The following is a 12,216-nucleotide window of genomic DNA, read 5'->3' on the forward strand; positions in this document are numbered from 1 at the left end:
CACCACCATAAGAGTATAGTTCACTTTCCTAAGTCACTTTACAATTTAAATGCATTTTATGTCCATTCTCATTTGAGCTGTCAAATAATTGCAAGTATTATTATTTCCATTTCATGGATGAGAAAAATGAAGGTCAGAGCAGTGCTCAGGGTTGCGTGGCTACTAAGTGGAAGTGGCAAAAGTTAGACGATTTTGGTTCAAGTCTACTACACCGCACTGTCATACGTTAGCATGGTAGGATTACCCTTTGGAGCAAGAGGAGTCCTCAGGGACCCAATTCTCTCATTTTAAAGACTCAGAGATGATGCCCAAATAACTTGTCCAAGGTCACCCAGGGACTAACTGTCAGAATTAAGATTTGAACTCAAGTGCTCTGCCTCCAAACCCAGGACTGTTTTTGATGCTCCATGCCATAAAATGTCACATGATGAGGTGCAGAATGATAAATACATTTTTTGACATAAAAAATGAGGGGTAGGATTTGAAGGTTAGTCAAAAAAGAAAAATATCACTGAAGCATTTTTAAAACACATAAGAGAACAGAATGATGTTCAGAAAGGGGAAAAAAAACAAGCAAGATAGCTTTGAAAATACTATATTGAATTTATTATGTACTTTTTTAAAGCAAGATTCATGGTTTTACATATAATCCTCTTTTCATATTCTATTTTGTATATTGAAATGGATTTTTCTTAGTATTTATGAAGTTCAGAATATATTTTTAAATTTTATTTACTTTATTCTGAACTTAAGACATAAAACAAGCATTAAAAAATTAAACCATTCCATGATAACAGACAACCTTCTAGCCATGCTGGGTATGATTTATAGAGAACAAGTGATCAGGTGGTTTTCTGTGGAAAACTGGGCACACATCATCTTCAGGCTCTACATTCCATGATTCCTGAGACAATCAGTCTCTTCCTTTGTATATCATTTTAATATAGCAAAGTCAGAAGACAAACATTCCTGCCTCTAGGTACTGCCCATCCTGGCCAATAAGAATTGTTAGGAATGGAATATAAAATGATCCTTATTCCATCCTGACACCCTGTGAGCTTGCCAAACTGCCAAAATTAAAATGTCTTCAGTACAGAAAAGCCAACAAGGAACCCAAAGGGCAATCGAGGCTGTTTGTGTTTAAATTCAGGGTAACATGAGGTTTATGTCTGGAAAACAAGATCCAGTTAGAAAAGATTTTTGTTTTAGCCTACAGCTAACTCGAGGTAGAAACAAACGCAGTCCCTGCTAATCACATTCCTACTGTCCTTGTAGTGACTTGCCCTGAGCCTCCTAGGGAAGAAAGATGGATTGCTCCCTCCTGGGTTATAAATGAATCTTTCTGGAAACACAGCTATATAGCAAGAGCCCTTAAGCCTGTTTCAATAAATGGTCCTTATAAGAAGATGATCATTAATCCTTTGGTAGTGTGCACATGCTCTCTAGGTGGGTCCATGGCATAGCCTCACATTGTATATACTTGAATATGTAATGCACCCTGGCCAATAAGAGTTGGGTGCACATATACTTTGTTTAGCTCCGTGGTTGATAACATTTACTTCTGTGGGAATACAGAAAAAAATGACTGGAGGTTAAAAGATCTGATTCACTGAACTTTTTATTCATATGATTCATCTATGGTAGCTAACGACCAGCAGCAAACTGGACCATGTTTGGGGTAGGAAAATGTCAGTGACTTAAAAACACAAAGCATCTAGAATTATTCTAAATTTTTAAAATGTTCAAATGAATGAGTTTCCTTCTTTGATTCTTAGTAATCCCTAAAAGAAGCAGAGAAATAAAGTCCAAAATGACAAAACTGTTTTTGTTGCAAAAATATCAGTCCTTCCCACTCCCCCCCACAAAAAAAATTGTCTTTCTTTTCCATTCTAAGCACTTTTCTGATTAGGACCCAAAGGAATGGAAAAGATAACTAGTTAAAAGAATATTTAATCTCCACAGAATAGGCTAATAAAGAACATTTAAATTTTAAAAAACCCATTGGCAATCAGAGCAGTGTGTATGTTTGTATACATACATACACATATATATGCATATATGTATGTGTGTATAGCTAGATGGATGGACCACTTCATTAAAGAAATTGACCCTAGAAATGTCTAAAATTGCCATTGTCTTAGATGTGGTACAACAGGAAATAAATACAATAAAAATTTATTAGTAGCAACCTTTCAATATTGTCCTTAATGCTCAAGAATCATCCAATCCCTGGGAAGTTCTTGGGTGCAAATAAAAATGTTCTGTACTGTTTCCAAATTGAATAAGGGAAAGAGACCAGTGGGGAAACAGAATTTCATAGGCTGAGGAGGAAGATTTGGTTATAATTTGTAATGGTTTCAGATAACCTGGTGCTACAAATTGGCAGCTGACAGATTTGTAATTCAGAACAGGCCAGACCAAATACAATGACATATTAATATGCACTGATTGCTCCCTGGGATATTATAGGAGGTGAAGGGAAGGGGTTGTAGTAACCCTAATTAAAATTAAAGGGAATGTAACTTTCACTTATAAAACCATTCAGACTACAATGGGCCTGTGGGACTTCTTGGTGGAGAAGCTGCAGTAGTAATGAAGTCGTTTAATTTTAATTTGGATGAAACATGTACAACAGAACACCTGGAAGCACTGGTTGTTGATACCCACAGAACCACAAGGCTCACAGACCAATGGATTTAACATTTGCTTGTAAGCTTTCACAATTCTATCTTCAGTGCCAGAATCCTACTTTTGTTTTAAACCTCATTTGCTCAAAAATATCACCATTGCTGATGTTTGGGGTCAGAGAAGAAAAATAAATTTCCAGTTGGTACAGTATGGCGCCCATTAATTTGTGTCACCATTTCCTGATTTAGTGTGAGGTTGTCTGAGTGCCAAGATTCCCTTCTCAGAATATCACGTCTTCAGCCAACTTTCTTTTGGGTAGGCTGCAGTTTTATCTTAAAGACAGAGTAAAGAAAGGAAAAAAAAAATAAATCCCAGCAGATTAGACTGTATGTCAGACAGACTGAGAGGAAGAGCAATGGGAGGAAAGAAAGCTGGGATTTGTGGTGGTTGTTATGATTCACTCAAGAGAGTTTTATCAAAACCAAGCCAAAATGTTTAGGGGGAAGTTGTAAATAAGAGGCTTGCATTGATATCTACATCTGTGATTGCTACCTCAGGGTAAACAGGTTTTCCAAGGAGAGAGGCTGTGCACCTCTCAATAGAACTGTACATTCATCACCAACATCCTGCCTCTGGGTGGTGATCAATGCTTGTTTCATCAGTTAAAGATGAAAACACCTTGTCACATGCAATCCTCACTCTGCAAAAACTGTGAGTTTGGGAAAGAGAGAGGATTGTGAGGGGAGTGAGAGTCTGGCTCATCGCATCTAGGGTGTGACCTGACTTCTGAAACTTGATTTCTCTTGTGGATATTGATCCTTCTAAGAGCTTGGAGCACTCAACCCTCACCTCCAAATAAGACACAAGCAACAGATTTTAACATCAAAAATACATTTTTTTGAGAATGAGCCCTCTTATTTGTGAAGAAAGGAAGAGAAACAGAATTCAAAATACCTCAGCAGATTTTTCCTACCAATTTACGAGATTAAAGTGGGAAGATGAGACCTCATTTTAGGCACAGCAGATGAAAGCCTAAGACATAACATTTTATAAACAAGAAAGTAGTTGATTTTGGATACCTGTAGCCTAAAGTTCATGCCACCAAGAACTTTAGGCTTCCATTGAGGGTAGAGCTAGGGGACATCTTGTTCTTGAACCCTTTATATTTTGCTGTTAGGAGAGAAGTAGTCCCTTAAATCTCCATCTGCTTTCATTTAACATAGAGAAAATCTTAATTTCATAGAAAAGAATTAATAGTTCTCTAAAAGATGCACTTAAATGTCTCAGTTTTGGGAAATGAGAGTCAACTGTGCCTAGACAGTGTACATTTCTTAGAACTGAAGACACCAATGGCATTAAGAGTAAAAGTCAGTTGGTTGGTCAGTTGGTTGTTGTACAAAAGTCAGTATTTTTTAAATGAAAGGATTAACAAATTTTGAATCTGAATACCTGGATTCATGTTCTACTTTTTAGCTATGTGACCTTGGGCAAATCACTTCCCTTCTCTGGGCTTAAAGGTAAAATGAGGGAATGGAACTAGATGATCTCAAAAGCCCCTCCCATCCCTGACATTCTATTAACTCCAACATAGACATTGGGTCTTCACTCTCACTGAAATCAGAACTTTATCATCTGTTGGATGTGTTCTGCACTGGATTTCTTTAGGGTTTTCAAAATGTTAACAGTGATCCAGAGGGCTATATATTTTGCTTTTTGCATTTTAAGTGCTTCAAAAATACCTTTCAGGTGAAGCAATGGGACCATGTAGACTAAAAGGGAAGAAGACAAGATTCACTGGGTCCAAATGGCCATTGCAGTCTAGCCTTGGAATTCAAGTGGGAGAACACTGAGGTGCAGACCACAGCAGCTCAGGACTAACAACCTGGCTCATCCTTGATGCTGACCATGAAACTTCTGTTCAAAAAAGGACCTGCTCATTGCCAAAAAATGGTTTTGAAACTTCAGGAGCCTGCCTCGGTGATTTTAAATTTTGCTTTCCAAGTGCCAATGGTAAATAAACCTTGCTAAAGGGCTGGCACTCTGTCAAGTTTCCATTTCTGTTTATGTTGTCCCAAGCTCTGGGTTCTTGTCTAATAGCAGCACTCATAGCAAGGCTCTTTCCAAGGATCCAGAGATTTTCATCTAACTAGGTGGTATTCTTCTTCACTGTATTATTAAAAAACGGGAACACAAAACTAAATTTGACATAGCACAGAATTCAGGCTGTGGATCTAGTGTTTCTATTGCTTCTTTTTTTCAATCCTCTTAAAAATTGGAAATTTCCTGCTTCACACTTCTGTAATGATGAAATAGCCAGATAGTCTTTAAGCTGCTAGTAAAATTGCACCCAAATGTATAAATCACCATTTAGATCACACATCATCATAGAATACATTTATCATCTGTGAACTACACACCTTTAAAGGGGTAAGGTTAATGGACCATCTCTTTATAAATATATGACGGCTAAATAAAGGGCAAAGATGAACTGGTGGGAAGGGAAAAGAGAAGAGAGGAGGGAGGAAGAGGAAAAAAACCTGCAAGAGTACCCAAAAGAAGTTTTGTTCAATCTACCCACTTGGGGTTCCTATCACTAGTGTGGCATGGTCAACAAGCCCCCTTCCTTCCAGGAGTTAAAAAGACCTGGGTTCAAATGCTGACTCTTCCACTTACTACACATGATGTTGGTGAAGTCATTTAACCTCTGGGCCTCAGCTTCCTCTCCTGTAACAAGAGTGAATTGGACTAGGTGAACTAGGGTCTCTTTCAGCCCTAAATCCTATAGCCTCCTATGAAATTTAATATAGAGATGCTCCCCAAAGGTGTTTGGGGAGAAAGGTGGGAGGAGGGGAGGAGAGAACAGGAAACAACTGGTGGCTACAGTGAAAAAGAACTCTGCACCAGACTGAGGAGGCCAGGGTTCTAGTCCAGCTCTGCCACTTATCCTGGGACCTCCTAACAGTTACTTCCCTTCTTAAGACCTCAGTTTCCTCTTCTGTAAAATGATTGGAGTTGGACTAAAAGATCTCTTCCAGTTCTAAAATCATATGTTCTACATTCTAAGTCTGTGATTCTACTGTGGGAATTCTGCATCGAATTCACTGCAGACTAGAAACCTGTCTTGGAACGCACGGGTCACGGAACACTGAGCATAGCACAGGAAGTAGAAAGAGCAGGTGTCTATTCTCTTTGTCAGGTTCCCAAGAACCCAAGCCTGAGGCTGCACTGCCCAAGACGATTCCAGGAGGATCTTGGAAGCAGTAGCAGTATCTGGGTGGTGAGATGCAAGTGGTGTAGGCAGGCAGACTTCAGAAAACTGCTTTCACCCCTAAACAGGGCCAAGAGACAAACTTGGCTATTACAGCTGTGGTGGCTATCACCAGGAAGGAAGTGTCTCTCCATACACTCTACCAGACACTAAAGAGCTCACCAAAAACTTTCTGCCAGGGAAGGGCTAATCCCTATGTTACTCCCTACCCTCAAACTGGCAGGGAATTTTAAGTCAACATTTTGTTCCTGGGTTAAAGGCTGCATGTCTGTCTCTCTTCCACCTACCTTGACAGCCTCAGCATGGGTCACTCGGCCCAAAGACTTGTCGTTTACTCTCAGGATCTGGTCGCCCACCCTTAGCCCCTCCTTCTCCGCCAGGGAGCCTGGTTCCACCAGGGACACGTAAATTCCCACGCCGTGCTCAGAGCCACCTCGGATGCTGAAGCCGAGACCCTCGTTGGTCTTGCTTCTCCTAAGACTCACTAGCCGGACCTCCCCGCGCAGCTCCTCCACAGGCGCCCCCTCGGGGCCAGAACCGAAGTCCACTTGGGACGGTCGGCTGGACAGTGACTGGGGCTGTGGGAGCCAGTAGGCGGCAGGAGGAGGAGGAGAGGCAGCGGTCGCACCGTCCAGCAGCCCCCGGCCGGCCCCATTGGAGCCCCCAGGGGCTGATGCGATGTGGGACTTGAGATAGGGCCCCTCAGACGTGTACTGGTCGAAGAGCAGCTGGTCCGAGCGCGGAATGACCAGGCGCAGCATGGGAAGCAGCTGTCGCTTGTCCGGGCTGTCAAGCAGCAGGCGCAGGGTCCGCACCAGGTCGTAGACGTTCCTCCGCGAGTGGTAAGCATTCAGGCAATGGGTGAACTGCTCCCGCTCCGCATCGCTCAGCAGCAAGTTGAGTGCATGGTGCAGCTTGCGCACGTTGCCCGACAGCAGCCGGAGCCCGCTGCCAGCCGAGCCAGCCGCCGCCCCGGCCGCCGAGCCCAAAGAGCCGGTGGAGGACGAGGTCACCGACAGGCGGTCCAGCTGGGTGCTCATCTCCCGACCTCAGCTTCGCTCTGAAGCGGGGAGCCCTGGAGGCTGGATGGGGTTGAAGGCTGGGGATTTTGCAGCGCCGGACCTCCTTCCCCCACCTCCAAGTCAGACCATTCCCGGGCTCCCCCAGCCAGGCCACTTCTTCTCCCTGGCCTGGGGGACCCCCACCCTCTAAATTGGGGGCTTTACTCCCAAAGCCCCCTGCAAAGCAGCCTGGGCGAGTCCCGAGCTGTCAAACAAAGATCCCGGGGCATGTCCGGAGCTCAGAATCGACCCCCGCGAAAGGTGCCCCGAAATGCAAAATTGGGGAAAAGTGGATGAATGGATCCCCGCCTCCAAAGTGCAATAGGGGACCGGCGCCCGAAGTGCCTTGGAGCTGTCCCACGAACAGGAGAAGCTGTTCCGAGGCCGCTCCGGAGCTAGCCGCCTTTCCAGGTCGGCAGCGGGGCACTTTTGCTAACTGTTGAGCTCCCCGCCCCCCGAGCTCCAGCACCAGCCTCTGCTTCCAGCTTGTTCCGACGTCTCAACCCTCACCCCGCCCCCTGCCCCCCCCCTCAAAACCTCCCCCTCCCGCGGGATCTTCAGGAAATGACGTCCCTTCTAGCGCCCTCCAGTTGCCAGGAGACGGGGTGATACAGTCCAGCCCAGGGAGAGGGGAAGGGAGGAGAGGGGAGAGGAGGGGAGGGGAGGAGAGGGAAAAGGGCGTGGGGAAGGAGGAAAGCTAGACACTGGCGCCTGGGATGAGCCCGACGCGCCTCGCATCACCCCTGTTCAAGTTCTTGTGTTCTGACTGCTGCCCCACCCCTCACCCTCTACTCCAGTTGGAAGGACGCAGGGAAAGGCTTCAAGGTGTGGGGTTAGGTTAAGATGCACTACTTCTCTGACCATAATCCAGAAAATTCAAGAGGAAAAAAAAAAGGAGCGTATGTTTTTCAAAGAAATTGGAGCACAGCTATTGGGCTTTCTTTTTCTCCCTGAATTGTCTGGATAATTGCCTCAGTGCTCCTCTACCTTGGCCACAGCAGGCCCAGCTTAAATTAGTGTCTAGTGGACACTGTGGTTGTTTTTAATAACCAGTTAAGCCGGCTTTAGGCATCTGCTTTACAGCAGCTGGTCACCAGCAGTTAATAGCGGCCGTCTTTCTCTTTTGCTCTCAATTGCAGTTGAACCTTTGATACAATTGGCCAAACACATTTAAACAAACAAAAAACACATCCTTTTCTTTTCCCCGAAATATATTTAACTGGACGTCTTCAAACACTATCAAACATGGGGTGTAATTAATGCACACCGTTCAGGTCTTCTGTGGATGTATTTCATTCTCAGCTTTCTCCTAGTTGGGTTTCTAATTATAATGACTGTGATTGGTTTGATAACTGCATCCCTGGAGCTGTACTATCACTTTGTTCCGGCAAAACTGCAAACACAATCACATGCAGAACACCACCACCAAAGATGTTTATGAAAAGGTGTTTCTCTTTGGGCATCAGAAACAAAGCTAGGCACATATAATGGAAAAAGAAAGGTTTTTATTTGAAAACGCTGAAGGATGTGCTAGTGGTGTGCCCTTGTCCTTTGTGTCAGGCACCAAGAGTGCAGGAGGTTGAGAGAGAGAGAGAGGTTTGTTTTCTTACATCCATCTTGCATAAGCACCTTAGTATCAACTTGCCCTTTGTGCTCTTTAAGGACAGGGAGTGTACCTCTATCCAATTTCATCTTTGAAAATGCATTTGGCTGTGCAAGAAACGATCACTGAAAAACCCAAGCTATCTGTGCATTTGGAGGTTGTCACGGGCCCAATCCAGAAGAAAAGGGAGGCAAGATTCCTGTTAGACTGGTCTGAGGAGGCTTGGCGGTACACTGCCCCCTTCAGAATGAAAATATTATTCTCCCCATGTGTAGCCATCTCACTTTTCACTCAACGGGAAACTCTCTACTAAAGAGTTATTATTGTCCCGATGCTGATGAAACAGCAGTAACCTTCTTCCCTTCTATGGCTTTTACAGAAACTCTAATCCAGAGGGGTACAGACAGGAGGTTGGGGGGAAGGAATGGCAAGGGTGGAATGGACTTGGCTAATAGCACTTCCTGGATATTGTTGTTGGGTACCTTTCTTATTTACACTAATCTTTTTTCACAGCAAATCTTGAAAGTTGTTTTACATTACAAAGTCATTTAAATTTTTCTTTTCTTTATCCATTGGTATATATTCTATAGAAGGTGATAAAAGGAGATTTATATTCAATTTAGAGATGTACCTCCCATGTCTGTTTACTCATTTATTTTATTCAAAAGTAGTGAAAGCCACTGTGTGAGACTATTATAAGTTCTGTAGTGATGGTCACAGGAACTAGAGCTAGAAGGGACCTTAGACATTATATAGACCAACTCCCTCACCGGACAGAGGAGGAAACTGAGGCCCAAACAGTCACACAGTAGTAATTAGCATAGCAGGGATTTGTGTCTAGGTCCGATGATTTTAAGTCAACATACTTTGAACAAATAACATGTTGTCTCCATAATTTCACGAGTGTACCTTCTTTGAAATTTTTATATTTAAATTTTAAAATTTAAAACCAAACACAGCATACACATTGCCAATTAAAATCTGAATAACAATAATAACAATAACTCATTCCATAGCTTTGAAGTTTACAAAGAATCTTCCTCCTTTTGGCAACAACCCAACAACTACCAGCAGGCAGTTTCAGTATTATTATCTTTATCTGAAAATGTAGAAAGTGAGGCTGAGAGGTGTGAAAGGACTTCACCAAGGTCTCATATCCAATACATTGCAGAACCAAGACTTACACTCAAGTCTTCCCACTCAAAGACTCGGCTCTCTCCACAGACTGCCTTATCCTTGAGTACTGATAAAGCAATGTCAGGAAGGGAAAAAAGAAACAAAATAACACAACTGAAAGAAGAGGATTTTAAAAAGGGGGAAGGGGATTAGTAGATAAAACATCCCTGGGACAGCTGGGTGGCATAATAGATAGAGGGACAGCCCTGGAGTCAGGAGTACCTGAGTTCAAATCTGGCCTCAGACACTTACTAGCTATGTGACCCAGGGCAGTCACCTAACACTGTTTGCCTCAGCTTCCTCACCTGTAAAATGAGCTGGAGAAGGAGATGGCAAACCACTCTAGTATCTTTGCCAGGAAAACCCCAAGTGGGGTCCTGAATTGACACAACTGAAACAACTAAACAACAAAACATACCTGATATCTTGGCCAGAGAAAACTCAGGGAAATGGGAGCTCCTCTGACGCTGAACAGATTCTACCCTCTGCAAACAGCCAGATCTGAAATGGAATGAATGAGACAGCTTCTTCACTCTTGCATGTTACTACTAGAGAAAAGATTTCAACCAGTTGAGTAATCATTGCAGCTCACAGAGTGGGTTGGTTCCACTCTGGAGCAACCAAGAAGACAATATCAGCTGGGAAAAGGTAATTATTACCCACATGGTGGGAAGGTAATTGATGGGAGTACAGGGAGAGAGAAAAAGAGATGGAAGAAAGAAGAAGTATGAAAAAATCGAATAGAGAAATTAGCTGAAATCTTTCTTCTGTTCACTGTGCCCTGTCTTCTTTCATCATCCTAGGCAAGCCACTTGGAGGCCTGAATTTGAACATCTGTAAAATGGAGAGTATGTTTTTGACCCATGTTACAGAGCCATAGGGGAGTAATGAGAGAAAGTGATAGTAAAGCTCTGGGTAAAGGTGCCTCAGTTAGGCAAAACTGATTTGGGAACTAGATTAGGTCAGGGAAGGGAAAGAAGGCTTGGAGAGCAGTAGGAGTGACCTTATCAATGATAGTACATTGTAATCTGTTCAGGAATAGATGAGAGATTCTTTAATGAGTGAATTATTTGGGTTGTACTGAGAAAAAAACAACTCTCAATTCCTACAGTGACTTGGTTTAAATTAAAATAGCTCTTAATGAAAATACTTTGCTTGTTTGCCAGAGAAACTGTAATTATTCAAGGGAAAAAAAACTTTAGTCCCAATTAATCTGAATATTCCAAGTGAAACTATTTTGGGGGTCTGAGTTAAAGGGATAATTGCCTCAGTTCTCCACTGTACCATGTGTGTTTTTAGAATATAACTGGCAGAGGGTAGAAACAGCATAATATACTAGTTCAGTGAAAAGAACACCAGGAACAGGTAGTTCACAAACGAAAACAACCATATGAAAGAATGCTTCAAATCACTGATGAAAGAGAGATGCAAAACAAGCAGCTAAGGTTTCAACTCACATCTAGCAAACTGACAAAAATGACCAAAGATGGGATTAGTCAGTCATGGAGTAGATGTGGAAAGACAGGCGCTGTTGGTGGTGCCGTGAAAGCAATTTGGAATCATTTTAAGAAAGTGACTAAAATGTTTATATCCTTTGATCCAGAGACTCTACTGCTAGGCAAATGCCACAAGGAAGCAAAGTCTCTGTATACACCAAAATATTTATAGTGGAACTTTTTGTAGTAGCTAAGAACGAGAAATAAGGTAGAGACCCATCACACTGGGGAATGGCTAAGCAAATGGTAGTATATGAAAGGAATGGAACATCACTGTTTTGCAAAAATAGTACTGTGGACAATACAGAGATATATAAGAAACAATCTTCCACCTCCAGGAGATTAAGATCTATGGGAGAGATATAACAATGAAGATGAGTCTAAACAAGTACCTCTCCCCATTTAAAGTAAATAACAAGATTTTAATTAGATGGCAACACACCTAGATATGAACAAGGCCTAGACACATCCATTGAATCAATCGCTGCCTTTAGATTAAGCTTAAAAAGTCCTTGACCAATTTAATTGTATTTGAAAGACAGTTGATGAACTAGCATGACATCACACAGAATTCTATTTGGATTGGTTGAGAGACTTAGGCAAGCTAATTAGAATCGGTGATTTGATTGTCTATCAGCTTATTGATTAAAGCCTCCATCCAAGCTCCGGAAAGATTTTTTGTTTTCTTGAGGGCAGGAGGGGTGGAATGAGAATTCCTCAGCTTCAGCTTTAACCGTATGAGGATCTTGCAAACTATGGAGAATCAGAGGATTTGGACCATATTCATCAGCAACTTACCTAATAGAGTGACAATGTCTACATCAGAGTAGAGGATAGACTGGACTTGATAAAGAAAGGCAGATTCAAGATTCTATAAGCCCAGCAGAAAATCACCATACCTAAGGGGAATATCTTAAGGACTCTAGCAAAAGAACTTCTAGAAACTGGTACCCCACCTTTGCCATACATTGGCCTAATTTTGAG

At 42.6% G+C, this 12,216-nt stretch overlaps 1 protein-coding gene across 2 annotated transcripts in view; it reads right to left on the bottom strand.

Moving 5' to 3' along the window:
• WHRN (whirlin) overlaps positions 1 to 6,936 on the bottom strand; it is a 133,883-nt gene extending 126,947 nt beyond the window's left edge. For both annotated transcript variants that reach the window (XM_036751271.1, XM_036751270.1), the window contains exons 1-2: positions 6,584 to 6,936; positions 6,184 to 6,457 (exon numbers count right to left, since the gene is read on the bottom strand). In XM_036751271.1, the coding sequence (XP_036607166.1) occupies positions 6,184 to 6,457; positions 6,584 to 6,936 (627 nt within the window). The remainder of the gene's footprint in view (positions 1 to 6,183; positions 6,458 to 6,583) is intronic.
• Positions 6,937 to 12,216: the final 5,280 nt, after the last annotated feature.

This window comes from Trichosurus vulpecula, chromosome 3, assembly GCF_011100635.1.
Source record: "Trichosurus vulpecula isolate mTriVul1 chromosome 3, mTriVul1.pri, whole genome shotgun sequence".
Taxonomy (NCBI): domain Eukaryota; kingdom Metazoa; phylum Chordata; class Mammalia; order Diprotodontia; family Phalangeridae; genus Trichosurus; species Trichosurus vulpecula.